At 39.1% G+C, this 18,274-nt stretch overlaps 1 protein-coding gene across 1 annotated transcript; it reads left to right on the top strand.

Moving 5' to 3' along the window:
- Positions 1-15,535: 15,535 nt before the first annotated feature.
- On the top strand, positions 15,536-17,739 carry LOC130720103 (legumin type B-like). Its single transcript, XM_057570711.1, has 4 exons — positions 15,536-15,827; positions 15,941-16,206; positions 16,287-17,078; positions 17,175-17,739. Exons 1-4 carry the CDS (start codon positions 15,536-15,538, stop codon positions 17,574-17,576), a joined length of 1,752 nt encoding a protein of 583 aa, XP_057426694.1. The 3' UTR covers positions 17,577-17,739.
- The last annotated feature ends 535 nt before the right edge of the window (positions 17,740-18,274 follow it).

Genomic DNA, 18,274 nt, shown 5'->3' with positions numbered 1-18,274 from the left:
AATTTTACTTTTAGAGAAAAAAAATCCCTCTCTGCGACTTGACAGATACGTTTCTAGATTTTTTTCACAAAGACATTTATTTTTATTTTATATTTTTAAACCTTGAAAATAGAAAGCTAATACTAATTCAAATTCTAAGTTAAACTTTTATTTTATTTTAATATGTTGAATATTTAGAAGCATACTCATGTGGAAATAAAATTAGTTAGCAGCAAGCTGGGTTTGACGTGAATGGGGTGCTCTTTCGTGAAGGAAATTCATATCTCCAGTTGAAGGATTTGTTATATGATGCGGGGATCGCGTGTTTGAAATGTTTTTTGCCTAGAGAATATTCGTCTTCCTCACCATCAGGTTTCCTCCAATATTGCAGTCTTGGCGGCATATATCAATACAACGTTTGGCGGCATATATCAATACAACGTTTGCACCCCCTTTGAATGCTTCTCAGGGGACTCCGTGCCTTGTTAAATGGCTCCCGCGGAGATTAGAGAGTGTTGTTGAGAATGAGGATTGCATTGTGTGTGGTTCTCTTATTGGTGGCTGCTTCCGGACATGTTCTGGCGAGTGGAAGGGTGGATTCTTTGGCTCTGTCAATGATCTACATATTCTCCAACTCGAGCTTTAGGCGATTTATCATGGCCTTTCTCTTGCTTGGGGTTGTGATATCAGGTAGTGGAATGCCAATCTAGATGCAACAATCTTGTGAAGGGAAACCCTGCGTCGAGACATTTATATGCTGTAGTGGTTTGGGACATTAAGGATCTGTTGAATAGAGCTTGGAGGGTGGAGCTACATCACTCCTTGAGAGAGGGCAATGCTTGTGCGGATTATATGGCTAAATTTGGAGCTAGTCAGGATGAAGCTTTGGTGGTTGTTGAGACCCCGCTGGTGGGTTTGAGTCAACTTTTGGTGGCGGATGCATTGGGTATCACCTCCCTGAGGCATTAGTCTGGGGTTCCCCATGGAAATAGAATGCTCAACTTCTAAGAAGAGAGATGAGAGGAGAAATAGATAAGAGTAATAATCGTACTCATACTTTTACTAGCTGTCTTTTTTATTAAGCTGCGTCTAAAGTTATTTTCTTAACAACAAAAACTTACTAGTGTTTCATTAATATTGATATATTAAGATGGAAAGAGTCTTAGAATTATGGGATGAAAGCATTGCAAAGGATAGGGTTTTCCATTGGTTGGTTACGGATGGATTCGGGCCCAAACACCAGTTTTGGTCGGGTGAAATTACACCAAACTTCCAGCCCGCCTAGTAGAATTGGGTTTGACGGGCTCAGTTTGGTCGGGTTGCACAATTTTTGATCTAGGAAAAAATCACAAGAATGAGAGGATGCGAGGAGGAGTTATAGACTAAATATAGAAAATAACATTCAAAATACATAAAATTTCAGACTTTCTTGACAAATCAACTGAGAAGATAAATGAATACCTCCAAAATACAAAAAATAAAGATATTTAGAAATAATTTATGAAGAATAAGAAATCAATCAAGATCTTCGTTGTGGTGCTGCATGCTTTCCCACCGACAATCGTCTTCACCGTCGATGTTGAGATCTACCACTGCATGCTTTCCAACACATATGAGAGAGGGGATAAGAGGAAAAAGAAGAGAAGGAGGCCGGGCTTGGTGCTGGTGGCTGACGATGGATATGACTTTCATGAGAAGAGAAGCGACGACAGAACCAGAGGAGGAGGTGAACGCCTCTGCAACCACCATGATGGGAACCCCTCCACAGCGACGAGATTGCTTCCGCCGTGATGAGATCGCTTCCTCCACCTCAGAGAAGGAGAAGAAGGTGGAGTCGTGGAGGTGCAGACTGCGGTGTGATGGAACATGATGGTTGGAGGCTAGGGTTGAGGCTTGAGAGGTGGTGGCGGCTTGAGGCTAGGGTTTCTGAATTTGTTTTTTTGGATAAGTCAATTATATATATAAATAGAGTAAAGGCACAAGTAGTGCTATCAATGTACATGGACAGACCCTAGGGTTTCTGAGTAAATTGTAATGTATTTATATGGTAGACTAGGGTTAGTGGGTGTGGGTGGTGGGGTTGGGCTGTAAACTTTTTTTTCTAAGAGTTTGTTCGGTCGGTTCAAATCCCAAACTGAACCAGATCAAATAAAATCATTTTTTGCATATGCCTGAGATGACTTTTTTTTGTAGTAGGCCGAACGGTTTCGAACGGGCCAAAAAAATTGGACAGGCCTAGCAAGGAATTATCATACAGTACATGCCTAAACCTATTCATACCGTTACAACCTTATTTCGCAAGGGTATTAACAAACCCATTAATTTCTCTCTAAATGCCATTTTCACCCAAACATTTAGTTTCTAACAGCAACATGCCAATCTGATTAGAAACTTAAGCAACTTCCATGCATGGCTTGAATTTTCCTTGGTTTACCCAACCTACACCAATGTAGAATCACTTCCAATTGAGACATTGAAAACTTAATTCCTAGCAATATATTAGAGCTTGCAAAATTGCATGAATCTCGGGCTCATAAGTTCATTCAATACCAACAGCTTTGGAGAAACATTCCAATACAACAACTTTATAACTTTGTTGTTACACAGAAGGACACCATTTCACACGGTAGCAAGTTACCTTTTCATGCCTCGTCTACGTTGAATTTTTAAAGTATATAAATTTAAGGAAATCCAACTTCCTTGACAAGACTTCTTCAACATGACATGCTTCCTTACTGACTCTAGTTTTCTTCAATTATCCCGATAGAATAAGGATAATTATCCCAGCCTGCCTAATAGCCTTGAACCAGAGGAAAAACCAAAAGGAAGCAAAATATGCAAAGTTAAAGACCTATACCAGAAGAAGTACCAAAAAGAAATGGAGACCCTAGCATTTATGGCGGCCACCACTCCATCAAACGTCAAGCTGAAAAATTTGCCAACAAGCCACGTCTTCTTGGACAGCGTCTAGTAACCACCACTCGGAGTACTCCCCCGAACTAACGAAGCAAGAGGAACCAAGGGCGTGACCGCATCAGATATAGAGTCGCCACCATCAATAAAAAATGAATCCATACAAGTGTTGGGGTATTTGGAGCGGCTCGCGACTTCTCTTGGCAATTTTTGGACTCTCCTTCCCACGAGGAAGACAAGAAAAAGGGGCTTCAGACAAAGAAGATTCCCCGCTCTCAAACATGCTACCACTAACGAGTGAAGAAATCTGTGAAAGTGAAACAAAAAACTCCTTCACAGCCCTAGCCACAACGCAATGCCCTAAAGCAAGAAAAGAAGAGCCCACGACTAATAACGGCTCAAACAAAAAGGAAAGGGATACCTCATAAGAGACGAAGCCCATAGAAATCATCAATAAACAAACCTCGAACAAGATTGGCGCAAAGCACCATCGCACCTCCCACACACCGCACCTGCTAAGACAGAGTGGTCCTATAAAAAACGCCATAAAAGAACAAAGAATAATCTTGGGAACCAATAACTAACACAACAAGATTAGAAAAAAACCCGCTCAAGCCCACCCTTTCTTCATCTAGCTGCACCATGTCAACATCAACACTCCTCCTATGGCCCAAATTCTCTACCAACATCCAAGAAATGCATCCCCTATTTTTGGAATCTAAACCTGTCTCTGACAGCTCACCCTCCACACACACCTTAAGTTAAAAAAGTGAGATCTCAAGGAAAAGAAACTCCATCGGAGCCCAAGGTAGGAAGTTGTAGAAACAAGATTTCTCCGCAACTATCCCCTCCTCATCTTGAGATAAAAATACCTTGCTTGACACCTTTGGGCTCCCAACGAGAACATCTCTCCATGAAGGGGTAGACATTGTCGAAACTGACCCCTTAGCCTTCACTCCTTAATTAGCCTCTCTTCCCCACCTCTTTGTCAAAACATCAAAGCCAGCATGACTCCTCAAAGAACAGACCCGGATGCACACAGATTTGGGAATTGTGTCATCTTCACTACCAAATAGACACCACCAGTTTGGCTACATCCAATAATTTAATCGTTGACTTTGCAAACGCCAAAGAAGAAAATCAAACGAAACCAAACCTCCGCCACGTTCTCTTCTTCTTTTCGCTTTGGACAAAAACCTTTGCTGGTTTCCAATATTGAGAATACAATTCCTAATTTGATTGTTGCTCACCATCTCTGAGATTCCATCAATAACAAGAGTGTCATAGCCCTGTAAAAAACCTTCACAACCTTCCCTTACTTCAGCGGTACCGTCTTGTTCACACTACTTCACCATTGAGATTTTGTATTTTTCTACCAATCTAAGAGCCATCTTAATGAGCCTAAGACACTGAGAAGTTGCTCCGCCTTCCTTCTCTGTTTCCCCTCCACCCTCATCGTCCCCCTCCTTGGCCAGAGTCGATTCCTTTCATTTCACCACTGAGTTAGATGCTTGTCGTCGTCACTTTCCTTGCTCCGAGATGAGTGTCACAAGAGTTGGAAAGGGCATGCTTAGCAAGGAAAACAAAGGTTCGAAGATGAATAGAGAGGAAATAGAACTAGCTAGCTTGAAGCAAGGCGCGGGCAAAGAAGTAGCAAGGCCTGTCGTTGAGGAAAGCTCAAGGCCAAGCCTCCCTCGCCGTTGTGAAGGATGGTAGGAAGATTAGAAAAGAAGCAGATCCAGCTAGCTCGAAGCAAGACTCAGGCTAAGAAGAAGCAAGGCTCGCGAGAGCAACGTCCCCGCCAAGGAAAACAAAATATAAAGACTCCCATGCGGCCATGAAGGATGGCGACAAGTTTTTGTGAAACCCTAGAAACCTAGCAGTACAGAGATCTCCATTCCATTGCGGTCATGTGGGAAGATTTTAAAACGATTTGACAGGAACCAACCCTTGCCCCATCGGATTGGTAGAGGTAACAATCGGTCTGTGAATCTTGACCACGAATGTCCAATGTTTCATTTTGCTAGGCACATATTATTTATAATATGTTTTTTATATGTCAAAATTAATTTACAGATGTTGAGTATTTTGCTTAGTGATTGGCTGCATTGTTATCTAAGTGTTGTGTGTTGTAACTTGGTGTGATAAACAACATGTGTTTGTCTGATGTGCGACCAAATGTTCTAGCATTATGTATAACATTGTGCAACTGGTTTCTGTTTGGTTACTGAACGTATTTACGTGATGAATTTAGTCAGACGATTTTGTGGTGATCTCACGCGTTTTTCGCTGTACATATGTTATGTGTTTTTGAGAAAATTAATCTATTTTGGAAATATGATTAATTCCGTGTGAACCAAGCAATCTGGAAGATTTGGTTCCGTTTTGTTATTGGTGGAAGAAATTCTTGTTAAGATTTGTTCCTGATTTACTACATGGACTTGTTGATGCTCAACCCGTTGAAGATCAAGGCCCGGAGAATATCTATTTAAATGTTGCAAGAAACCCTAGCTGCTACACGGATTGTTGATTGTATTAGGGTTTACTTTTTGAGTCCATCTTGTGCTTTTTGTAATCAACTCAAGTGCTGTCGTTCCATTCACAAGCATTGAGTTGTTAGTATTTAGTTGAGTTTCAAATCTCTACATCTTTATTGTAACTTGTGATTCAATCACTATGGTGAGTGATTGAGAGAAAGTGAGAGAGGCTCTCATACTTAGGGGGAGTACTAAGTAGAAATACACTGGGTAGCGTTTAGGTTGTAAGGCTTATGAAAAATGAGTTTTCTTGTAAGACCGGTTGTTCCTAAACTACTAATTATGGATTTCCTTTTCTGGGTGAAAACCCTCTAGACGTTGTTGATGTTGCACCGAACTGAGTTACCAATTTCTTGTGTTATTTTGTTACATTGTTTGTTTACTTTATAGCAAGTTTAATTATGTATGTTGTTGTTTGCATGTCCTACACAATGTCCTGAACATTGTGTAACATATCCTACACAATGTCCTGAACATTGTGTAACATATGCGTCCAAGGTGAATCAGAATTTCAACAGAAAAATAAATTTAACTTGTAAACCTAATCTTACATGATTAATATATAGCAGGGTTAGTCCTAATGAACACGCTTGATACAATGGAGAAATGCGGGTTTGATTGGGTAAACGGGTCAATGATGAATTTTATTACAATCCAATCATCTTCGGATCGGATATCAGATTTAATAACAATGCACCCAACCCAACCCGAAATCCAAACATACAATAATAATATAATATTTAATACATATTATTAATAATTTTACTTAATTTAAAATTTATTTCATAGTTACATTTTCACATTCTTCACTCTTTGTTTCAATTTTATTTGGCCTGTTGGAGAATGGAGACATCTAAGTGCTAAATGTCATGTCATTAACATATTGATTAACTTGATTCCTTCGTCATACTTATTTTTCATGGTATTTGGTTATATGTCATTTATGTGGTATTATTTCATGCTATTTAGTGCAATATTTGTGTTTTTTAATGTTATTTGGTACTATAATAAATTTATCAATTTTTTTTTGATTTTTTCATATTTTTTATATTTGTTCAATATTCTTAATTTATTAATATTTTGATGTAATGATTCGATTCGATAAACCCACCAGACATTGTCTGTTTGGTTGGTTTGAGTTCAAATGTGAATACTCGCTACATCCAACCCAACCCAATCCAACCCGAATTTTGATTGGTTTCAATTCCAATTGATTTAAAAATTCATCGAACTAAACTCATGTGCGTTAATTAATACTTCATCCGTTCCATAAAGATTGTTGTTTAAAGTTGTGGCACAAAGAGTAAAATGACAATTATTAATAGGGGTTAAGCATCATATTAGTCACTGTCTTTGAGTCGCCGTCTGATCTAAGTTCCTCGCCGGAAAAATTATTGTAAATGGTCCTCGTCTTTGAATTTTTTTTGGAGCAGATCCTCGTCGGAGATCGGAGCTCCGGCGAGTACTTAAATAGCATGTTGTCTGGGATAAAAATGCTTACGTGGATTATAAAAATAAATTAAATTCATAATTTTTTTTTTAAAATTCAAGAAAGGAAAATCATTTACCCAAGTTGAAATGAAACATTTTAACATTTTCCAAAGGAAATGTCATGTAAATAATTTCAATCATCAAGTGCTGCAGCTGACTCCAGACTCCAGGAGCATGATACAAACATGAAAAGGCAAAGGGCATTAGTTTTAACACCCCCTCAATTAATCCCCCACCCTCCTTTATGCACCAAAATGTCTCAAATACCCTTAAAATTTAATTTCATTCCAAACATATCCTTTTTCCTACCTTATCACTACCATCATCTTTGTTTGTCACACCACCATGCACTTTTACTCTCATCTCATAGTTTTCTTCGTTGCCACTTTTCACACTTAATATATGTGAAAACATTTCATACTTTGTAAGTGTGAACCGATGTATGTTGATTCTCTCTTCACCTTCTTTCTTTCGTATTAAGTGTTTCACACTCAATGAGTGTGAAAATGTTTCACAATCAATGAGTGTGAAAATGTTTCACAATTAGTAAGTGTGAAAATTTCATTTTATCACTGTTGTTCGTATTTCACACTTTAGAGTGTGAATTTGGTTTGTAGTTCACACTTTCGAGTGGGAAATAGTTGCTCCGTTCACACTCAAAAGTGTGAAATTTACTTGTTTGCGAATTTTTCTTTTTGATTCTTACTCTTTTCCATTTTAGGATAGCTAATCTTGTCTCCTGTGCTCATTGAGAAAGTCGATAATGTGGCTGAAGGGGATTATATCAAGGTGGATCATGTGAAAGAAGTAGACAATGAAGTGGATGATATGAAAGAATGGGGTCACATATTGAAGGAGGATGAAGATTTAATGAATGCAATAGATGACATGAATGCGTTATCTCCTGTTGTTATGGCAGATTGTACAGAAGCCTTCATCACTGATAAGATTCACATATCTCATGTGCTTAATATGATATATACAATTTATTGACTTTATTAAATAATAAGCTAACCGTGTTTGTTGTTTCTAGAAATTCCAAAATCGGCATGAAAGTCTTTGATTGGGCTCAGTTGGTGGGGAAGGACAATGGCTTTGTTGTTGTTATGATAAGGTCTGACTATGGAACCTTAAACAGGAAGGAAAGTTTGACATTAGGGTGTGAGCAGGTGGTAAATTCAAACCATACAAGGAAAAGTTTGACACTTGGGTGTGAGCTTGCATTTTTCGCACTCTTGAATGTAAAATTTAATTATAAAAAAAATAAAATATTTAAAATTAAAAATAAAATTCTTAACAGTTGGTTCCTTCACACCCTTGAGGGTGAAATTTGAAAATATTTCACACTCTTGAGTGTGAAATGAAAATATAAAAAAAACAAAAATTATTTTTAAAAATAAAATTATTAACAGTTCAATAACTCACTCTTGAGTGTGAAATTTGAAAATGTTTCACACACTTGAGTGTGAAATTTAATTATTAAAAATAAAATTCTTAACAGTTGGTTCCTTCGCACTCTTGAGTGTGAAATTTGAAAAGATTTCACTCTCTTGAGTGTGAAATGAAAATATAAAAAAACAAAAAAAAATATTTTTAAAAATAAAATTATTAACAGTTCAATAACTCACACTCTTGAGTGTGAAATTTGAAAATGTTTCACACACTTGAGTTTGAAATCTAATTCTAAATAAACTAAAAATTTAAAATTGAAAATAAAATTCTCAATAGGTGGTCCATTCACATTCCTGGTCTTGAGTGCGAAACTGAATTGTGTTTCACACCCTTGAGTGTGAAACACAATTGTATGAATCGAGTATGTTCATTCTCTCTTCACTTTCTTCCTTTCGTTTTAAGCGTTTCACACTTAGTGAGTGTGAACAGTTAGTAGGTGTAAAAATGTTTTCACAGTTAGTAGGTATGAAAATACTATCACACTTTGATTATCTCTTTATAGAAGAGGGTATTAAGGGAATTTAGAAAATAAAAGAGGGTGTGGAATTAATAAGAGGGTGTTAAAACTAATGCCCAAAGGCAAATACCAGAATAAACATCCTCAATCATAACAAATCCTCACATCCTAGTCTAAATTACAAGAAAAACTAATTGCATTATTTGAAAAAGACACATCATCTACCGGTCCAGAAAATAGGGCTGTCCAGCTGTCGGCTTTGGTCGGTTTCGGGCCGAAATGTCGGTTACGTTCGGTGAAATTCATCAAACCTTCAGGTCCGCCGCCGACCGTTCATCGGCGACGGGTGGTTCGGGTCCGGTTTCGTCGGACGGCGGTTTTGACGGTCGGTTAGCATTTAACCGTGAGATATAGCACCAGAAAAAAAAAATTGCAGAGGAAGGGGAAGAGAAGGAAAAGATGCAATTTTTTCACTAATATTTCATATTGCAATACAAAAATTGAACACTAATTTAAACGAGAACCAGATCCAAGAAGAAAAATAAAAACTTTAATCATCTAACAACGCTAAAAAAACTGAAGAGATGAGCAAAGTAAGAAAAAAGGACAGAAAGCCAAAAAATAAATAGGAACACCGCAACTTCGATCTTTCAGAGAAGCACAAAAATCGTTGATGATGCGAGTTGAAGCCATGAGAGGAGGGGCTTTCAGATCTCGACAAGAGAGAAGAAGTGGTGGTGGTAGCGACGGCTCGTCGGATCCATTTCGATGAGGGGAAAAGAGAAGTCATCGTGGTGGCTGTGGCTCATGGGAAGAGAGGAATGGTGGTCGGGGATGATTGGCCTTGTGAGAAATGGTGGCGGCGGCTGGGTGGTGGCGGAAGTGAGAGAGGAAGATGGAGTGGTGGCGGCTGCTGTGAGAGTGAGGAATATCAGAGTGATTTAGGGTTTGTAAGTTGAGGGAGGTTGTGTTATTAGGCTTAGGTTTTGGGCTGTTTTTGTTGGGCTGGACAGGGATGGGCTACGAATGTTTTTTTTTTAATTTAGACCTGGTTCGGTCGGTTAGCAGCCCAAACCGAAACCGACCGAAATAAACCACCTAAAACCAAAAATCCTCACCGGTTGAACCCGTGGACGAACCGAACCGGCCCAATGGAGCAAAAAGGCCTTCGGGCCGGTCGGTTTGGGCCGGTTCTAATTTGTTTGGACAGCCCTACCAGAAAGCACCATCAACTAGATATTTTTCCAATTATTAGACATAGGGTGCAGATTAATTAAACCTAGAAATATTTTCCAGAAATTAATCACATCATCTCCAACTCCTTCATCTCCTCCTCCTTTATCTTCTTCTTCTACTCCAACCAGAACCCCAAGACCCAACCCCACCCCCACCCCCACCTGCAACCTCCACCTCCACTCCCACCCCAACCCCCACCTGCAATCGAAACCCTAACCCCAACCCCACACCCAACCGCAAACGCTTATGCTAGTGCAGATCCATCAAATCCACCCAAAAACGAAAACGCCAGTGCAGATCCATCAAACGCCAAACATCAATTCCACCCCCAAATCAATCAGATCCATCAAACACCAAACATCAAACTCACCCCCAAATCCATCAAATCCGAGTCACAACCCAGTGCAGATCCCTGCTGACGAAAATGCCCATGGTCCTCGCGCAACAGAGAGCATAGGGGAAGATGCAGAGGAGGCACTTGAAGGAACTGAGGACCGCATGAGAGGGTGGTCGATCTCGACGGCTTGATCCTGTTAGAGAGATTGTTCAAGTTTTCTGCTTTAGCAAAGGCATTGGTTCTATTCCTCTTCCTCATCATCTGATTCTTCTTTCTTTTCCTCTAATTTTTTCCCACTGCTTGCAGCGTTAGGTAGTTGCTTGAAGACGTGCATTGGTGAACATCGATCCAAGAATCTCAGAGGAAAAAGGAAACTCACAAGGAGGTGGAAAACGCGGTGGACTGGGTGTGCTTGTGGCGTTTGTGGACGGTGGAGGAGGAAGTGGTTGACGACGGTGGTTGTGGCGTTGAAGAACACATCTGCAGGTGGGTGAGGTGCAGCAAGAGAGAAGAAGGGATTTGCTTAACGTTTTCTAGATTAATTTGGGATTTTGGGTTGATTTGGTGTTTTTTAATGTAAATGTTATTTAAATTATTGATTTAATAATTATTTATTAAAATAAAATTAAAAATATTTTACACCTGTTATTTATTATTTATTTTTAAATCCACGTCAGCTGACTTAACACAGTCAACATGTCATTTAAGCACTCGCCGGAGTTCCGACCTCCGGCCGCTCCAAAAAAAATTCAAAGACGAGGACCATTTACAATAATTTTCTGGCGAGGGACCTAGATCAGACGACGACTCAAAGACAGGGACTAATAGTATAATGTTACTTAAGTGCCCTTATTTAATTTTACTAGTATCATGTGCAACTATTAATTATACTTAGATAGAGAAGAATGTTTGTAGTTTAAGGTTGTGGCACAAAGAGTAAGAAAACAATTAATGATAGTATAATTTGACTAGATTGTCCTTATTTAATTTTACTAGTATGATGTGCAACTATTAAATTATACTTAGATAGAGAAGATTGTAATTAATAGAGAAAAGTTGTGGTTGGTTAATATGAAAGATGATAAGTGAGAGAAAATGTATTAAATGAGGGCATAGGTGGAAAAAATTAACAAAAAATGCATTGACTTTCTAAAACAACAAACATTTTGGAATATTGAAAGAAGGTCCAAAACAACAAATTAAACTTTCTGGAACAGAGGAAGTAGTTAATAGAGAAAAGAGTTGTAGTTGGTTAATATGAAATGTGATAAATGAGAGAAAATGTATTAAATAAGGATAAAGGTGGAAAAAATTCACAAAAAATCATTGATTTTCTATAAAAAAAACATTTTGGAATATTGAAATTTGAAAGAATATGTCCAAAATAACAATTTTTGTGAAATGGAGGGAGTAGTAAAATCAGAATAGAGGAGGTTTGGTCATGATTCCACCTGTGACCCTATGCTTCTTTGTTTGTCTTTGCTTATCTTGATATACCTCAGCGCTTATAGATTTTGAAGAATCCAAACACAATTAGATAGCTAGAAACACGAGTAATGATATATACACACCTCATTTTTTAAACACTTCATTTCCACCTTTTTTTTATTTCTATCTCTCTCATCTTATCATCTATCACATATCATATTTTCTCTCTCTTACATTTTTTTTTCTTCCTATCTCTCTCATCATTCCATCTCTCCACCTCAAAAAAGAGGTGTGGATGAAACATTACCCCTAGAAACACCGATCCTCCGATACGCACAAAATCGACACCGCATCACATGCATGTACTTCCTGTACTGTATAGCTAGCTGTAATCCACTAGCCTAAATCTGATGATGCACTACGTTCAGTACTGAAGAATGGCTACCCCGTGTACGCATGCTCATGATCTTCTCCTACGTGTCTCTCGTCCTTAGCAACCTTTATCGACTGCCCTACTTATTTATTTAGATATCATGCACACACATGTAAAGAAAAAGAAAACACTATATCTCATTTTATATTTTATTTATTTTTTAAAAATAGCATTGCAAGATATATGATTTCTCCGGCCTCTACCCATTTACAAATAGATGAGTCTTATACCATTTTCTCCTAATGTGTACATCTTATGAAATAATTTTTTATAGGGTTAATCATCAAATTGACCCCTGTCTTTGTAAGGTCGTTTGAGTTTGGTCCCTCGCCGAAAAATATTGTGATTATCGTCCCAACGATTGCAACATGTTTGCATTTAGTCTTTGTCGGAGGGCAGAGTTTTTGCGAAGTGGCAAGCCGGAGCTGAGGTCATTTTTAATTATATTTTAGATGACATGGATAGTTAATTTTTCTTTTAGTTTGAACAAATAAACATGGATAATTAATGATAATTAAAATAAAATAAAAAATTAAAATAAAAAATCCACAATAAACTAATAATCTTCTGTAAAAAAAAAACTCAAATCTTCTGTAACCTGAAAAAACTAATAATCTTCACCATCCTAATCCTGAACTTCATCATCATCTTCTTCAACCTCCACCCCAACCCAACAATCCCAACATCCACAAACCCATCAATCATTATCCCTTCTCTTAAAAATGAAACATTTACACATAAGATCGAAGCTGATTGGGGCATATCGGAGCAGATCCACATCACGACGCTCTTCTTCTCTTCACAGTGGCTCATGGAGGTTGGACTTTCGACACTCCTCCTTGCTTCGTATGTTTTCGGGTTGAGGTCTCGTATAGGGGTGGGGATCAGCTCGGGTTGAGGTTGCGGGTAGGGGCTGGGGTTTCGGTTGGGGGTGGGGTTGAAGTTGAGGATGCGGGTGGGGGTGGGGGTTGAGTGTTGGGGTTTCAGTTGGGGGTGGGGTGGGGTGGGGTTGAGGTAGCAAGTGGGGGTTGGCGTCGCTGGGTTTAGGGTGTTTTGGTGATGTTTCTAAGTTGGTTTTTTCTGAGAAGGATTTAAGGTCAGAATTTATGAGAAGGATTTAAGGTTGTAGGTAATGCCTGGGCTTGATTTTCTCCCACTCTTTCCCAACCTGCTTCTCTTCTCCCCCTGCCTTTCCTCTTATCCCAACTGAATACCCTATCCCCTCGTTCTTCTTCTCCCTCCCACATGGCATTTGTTTGTGGAATCCCCTTAATTACACATCTGAATTTCCTTCAGTTTCCTCTCGCCACCTTACTTTGCCACTAAGATCCAATGAACCCGCCGATCCAATGAAGAAAATGCGGGTTGGATTGGGAAAACGGGTCAATCGGATGGATTTTATTACAATCCAATCAACTTCGGATCAAATATCGGATTTAATAACAATCCACCCAACCCAACCCGAAATCCAAACATACAATAATAATATATTATTTAATATATATTTTTAAATAATTTTACCTAAACTACATGTAAATTCTATAACACTAATTTTATTTAACATTTTCACTTTTCACATTCTTCACTCTTTCTTTCAATTTTATTAGCATGCTGGAGAATAGAAACATCTCAATTCTAAGTGTCATGCCATTGTCGTATTAATTAACTTGATTCTATTGTCGTAGTTGTTTTTCATGGTATTTGGCTATATGTCATTTATGTAATACTATTTCATGTTATTTAGTACAATGTTATGAGTCCCTTTTATGCTATTTGGTATCATAACATATTTACAATTTTTTCTAATTATTTTTCAAATTTTTAATGTTTTTTCAATATTTCAGATTTATTATTATTTTAATATAGCGATCCAATCAACCCATCCAAACCAACCCGAAGATCGTCAGATTGGGTTGGTTCGGGTCCGAAGGTGAAAATTTGTAAAATCCAACCCAACCCAACCCAAACAATTTTGATTGGTTCGGATCCTGATTAGCTTAAAAAGTCATCCAACCCAACCCATGTGCACCCCTACTTCCCACATGGACCAGTATTGGGGTGCTTAACATTAGGGGTTTTGAGCTATTGAGTGGTAATGGCTTCTCAATTCTGGAAATGGAAATAATGAAACTCGAAATGTTGAAAGAAGAAGATGAAGATGAGATTGAAGATGAACTAGATGAATATTAAGTGTTTTTTTAGTGAATGAAATTTCAGTTTTTGAAAATTTTCAATTTTTAGTAATATTTTTAATAAGTTTTTTATTTTATTTTAATTAATATTAAATATCCATATTTAATTAAAAATGACGTGACTAAAGCCACGCCAGCTCCGGCTTGCGACTAAGCCACTTCGCCGGAGCTCCGCCCTCCGGTGAGGACTAAATACAAACGTGCTGCAATTGTGGGGACGATAATCACAATATTTTCTGATGAGGGACCAATCTCAAACGACCTTATAACGACAGGAACCAATTTGATGATTAACCCTTTTTTATAAACAAGACCTAAGACCTAAAGGTATAGTTCTTTTAATAAAAGTACAGGAGCAATGTCTTATACTTAATAGTTAAATTAAAAAATAATTGGTAAACTTATAAATATATTGGCAAACACCTTACACATGTAATTTGTGGTGGTCTTGAACTATCACTTGCAATTTGTGACGGCAATTTGTGACGGTTAATGATAACACTTGTACTGTAAAAAAACGATACACATCTAAATGTAATTAGACCACTACATATTGTTTACAAAGTATTGTCATACTTGTACTATCTTATATACAATTTTCGGCCTTTAAAAAATAATACAAGTATTGAGAGGCAAGGCTTTACGAATTGAATCGATCTTAATTTAATTTGTTTCAAACCATATAGTAAATTGAAAATGTAGAAGTTGGGCGGGGGTTCTGGAGACAGTAAATTTCCTTTTGAAATTAAAGTGATGAGATGCGGAGAACAGCAGTGGTGGTCCCCCATGCATGCACATTCATTTAGCAGCTAGCAAAGTTCCAAAATGAAATAAAGCATATACATATGTACAAACAATGTCATACTTTGGATCATTATGTGAAGCGTGAAGCCACCTCCTCTTACAAACCTCATGAGGTGTAACAAAATTAGGGTTTTGAAGCCATGCAAGATGAAGAATGTCATCACCAGAGCAATGACGTGTCCCTCCATGAACCTTCTCTCCTTCCTATAAATCACCACGCCTCAGGTTCTCCGCTTCACCACAGCAAGGAACAAACAACATTCCTCAATAATAACAATGGCCAAACCTTTCGTGCTCTCTCTTTGCTTACTGCTCTTCACGAGCACCTGCTTAGCTCGGTCCTTTGATTGGTCCGACCGGTTTAGTCAATGCCAGCTTGACAGAATTAACGTGTTGGAGCCTGACAACCGCGTTGAGTCTGAAGCTGGCTTGATTGAGACATGGAGCCCCAGCCAGAGCCCCGAGCTACAATGCGCCGGGGTGTCTGTTGTCCGACGCACTATCCAACCCAAAGGACTCCACTTGCCATCCTTCACTCCTTCTCCACAGCTGATTATGATCGTCCAAGGTTGATTAATATATAATTCTCTTATATTATAATTTCCACTCTCATATATAATTAATTGATATTAATTGTTTTATGCGGTAATTATATATAACTTAATTAATTTATATATGCAGGAAGGGGTGCTTTAGGAATTGCAATTCCTGGGTGTCCTGAGACGTATGAAGAGCCACAATCACAATCAAGACAAGGAAGAAGGGGAGGAAGCTCACGGCAGCAAAGAGACAGGCACCAGAAGATTCGTCACTTCAGTCCCGGTGATATCATTGCCATTCCACCTGGAATCCCTTACTGGACTTACAACTACGGCAATGAACCTGCCATTGCCATCAGTCTCATTGACACCTCCAACTTTGCAAACCAGCTTGATCAAACCCCAAGAGTATGCATTATATATTATGCACCATGTGGATCAACTAAATTATATCGTGTGTGCTTGAATCCATTAATTATTGCATGCAGGTGTTTTATCTTGCCGGAAATCCAGCGATAGAGCACCCAGAGACCCAGCAGAGCCAGAGGCAACCACGCCGTGAGTCCCCCGGTGGACGCAGGCATGGCCAGCACCACCAGGAGTCTGAGCAGGAGGAGGAAGAAGGTGGCAGTATCCTCAGCGGCTTCGGCGCAGAGTTTTTGCAACAAGTTTTCAACATCGACCATGACACCGCAAAGCAACTCCAATCCTCAGATGATCAGAGGAGGCAAATTGTGAAGGTGGAGGGCGATGATCTCAGCTTTATTAGCCCCGAAAGTGCAGACGAAGACGAAGATGAAGAAGATGAAGATGAAGATCAAGAGCAACATGGACGCCACTCACGTCCCTCCGGACGAAGAACTAGAAGACCCAGCAGGGAGGAGGACGAAGATGAGGATGAAGATGAAGAAGAGAGACAAGGAGGAGGACGTGGACGTGGAGAAAGACAAAGACATTTCGAGAGGGAAGAAGAAGAAGAGCGTGAAGAACGTGGACCACGAGGACGAGGAAAGCATTGGCAGAGGGAAGAAGAAGAGGAAGAAGAAGAATCACGCCGGACAATTCCATCTAGGAGAGAGAGCAGGGGAAGGGGAGGATGCAGAACTAGCAATGGTCTTGAGGAAAACTTCTGCACCTTGAAGATTCACGAGAACATCAACCGCCCTTCACGCGCCGATCTCTACAATCCACGCGCCGGTCGCATCAGTGACATCAACAGCCTCACCCTCCCAATCCTCCGCTTTTTAGGTCTCAGTGCTGAATACGTAAATCTCTACCAGGTATATATATACAATGATTATTTACTATATAATAAAGTTCATTGTATGTATAAGGTGACATTAATCTTTATATGATATCCATGCATGCATCTGCAGAATGGAATCTATGGTCCACACTGGAACATCAATGCAAACAGCATCATTTACGTGGTGAGAGGCCGAGGAAGGGTTCGCATAGTGAACTGCCAGGGGCAAGCAGTGTTCAATGACGAGCTCAGGAAGGGACAATTGCTGGTGGTGCCACAGAACTTCGTGGTGGCGCAACAAGCACAAGATGAAGGATTCGAGTATGTGGTGTTCAAGACCAATGCTAGAGCTGCCGTGAGCCATGTCAAGCAGGTGTTCAGGGCCACCCCTGCCGAGGTTCTCTCCAACGCCTTCGGTATTCGCCAGCGTGATATCAGTGATCTCAAGTTCAGCGGAAACTGGGGCCCTCTGGTCAACCCTGACAATACCCAATCTCGATCACGAGACAGTGTCATTGCTAAGGTTGCATGAAAGTTAAAATCGAGGATGTAATAATGTTACCGAGATGAGATGGCTAGCCATCTTAGAATAATAAAAAAATAAGTTCCGGCTCTAGTTGTAACTTGTAACACCTTCGGTTCCACTTGTTTTTGAATAATAAAAGCAAATATGGCTTTATGTACCGTTTTCTCTATGAGCTAGCCTTTAATTTTAATCGGATAAAACTTACATAGCCTTTCTCTATGGGTACTATGTAAGAATTATTTATTAATTCTTGTGGGCTTCAATCAATTGCAATTTTTGTTTTAATAAAAACTGGCTAATTCATGATCCAGAGAAGTGCATATGTAAGCCAACTTAATCAGTTAAGTGGTCTATTTATTTGGGCTTGGATATCTGTATTGATTAGTGTGGACTACAGTGTAGGCCTTAACCTATAGGCCCATGATGGGAAGGGACTAGGGTTAAATATATGTTGGCTAGGTCCCCTCTGTAATCACTAATCTAATCTGACTCCACAGCTTGCCCCATTGTTGGCTGTGAAAGGGAGTGTGAGATACAGAGGAAGCCCTAGTCATTTTCAGTCACTTGACTGTCACAAGATCCGGTGATGAAAACAAGAATTCTTATTCCATTCATGATTTGTCAGGTACACAATCTATCTCATTCTATTTGGTGTTCTATAATCATGTATGGATTCCAATTTATGCTTACATGTGGTATCAGAG

The sequence above is a fragment of the Lotus japonicus genome, chromosome 5, assembly GCF_012489685.1.
Source record: "Lotus japonicus ecotype B-129 chromosome 5, LjGifu_v1.2".
NCBI classification, from domain to species: domain Eukaryota; kingdom Viridiplantae; phylum Streptophyta; class Magnoliopsida; order Fabales; family Fabaceae; genus Lotus; species Lotus japonicus.
Note: the sequence above shows the minus strand (reverse complement) of the source record. Positions and strands in the feature narration are given on the sequence as shown.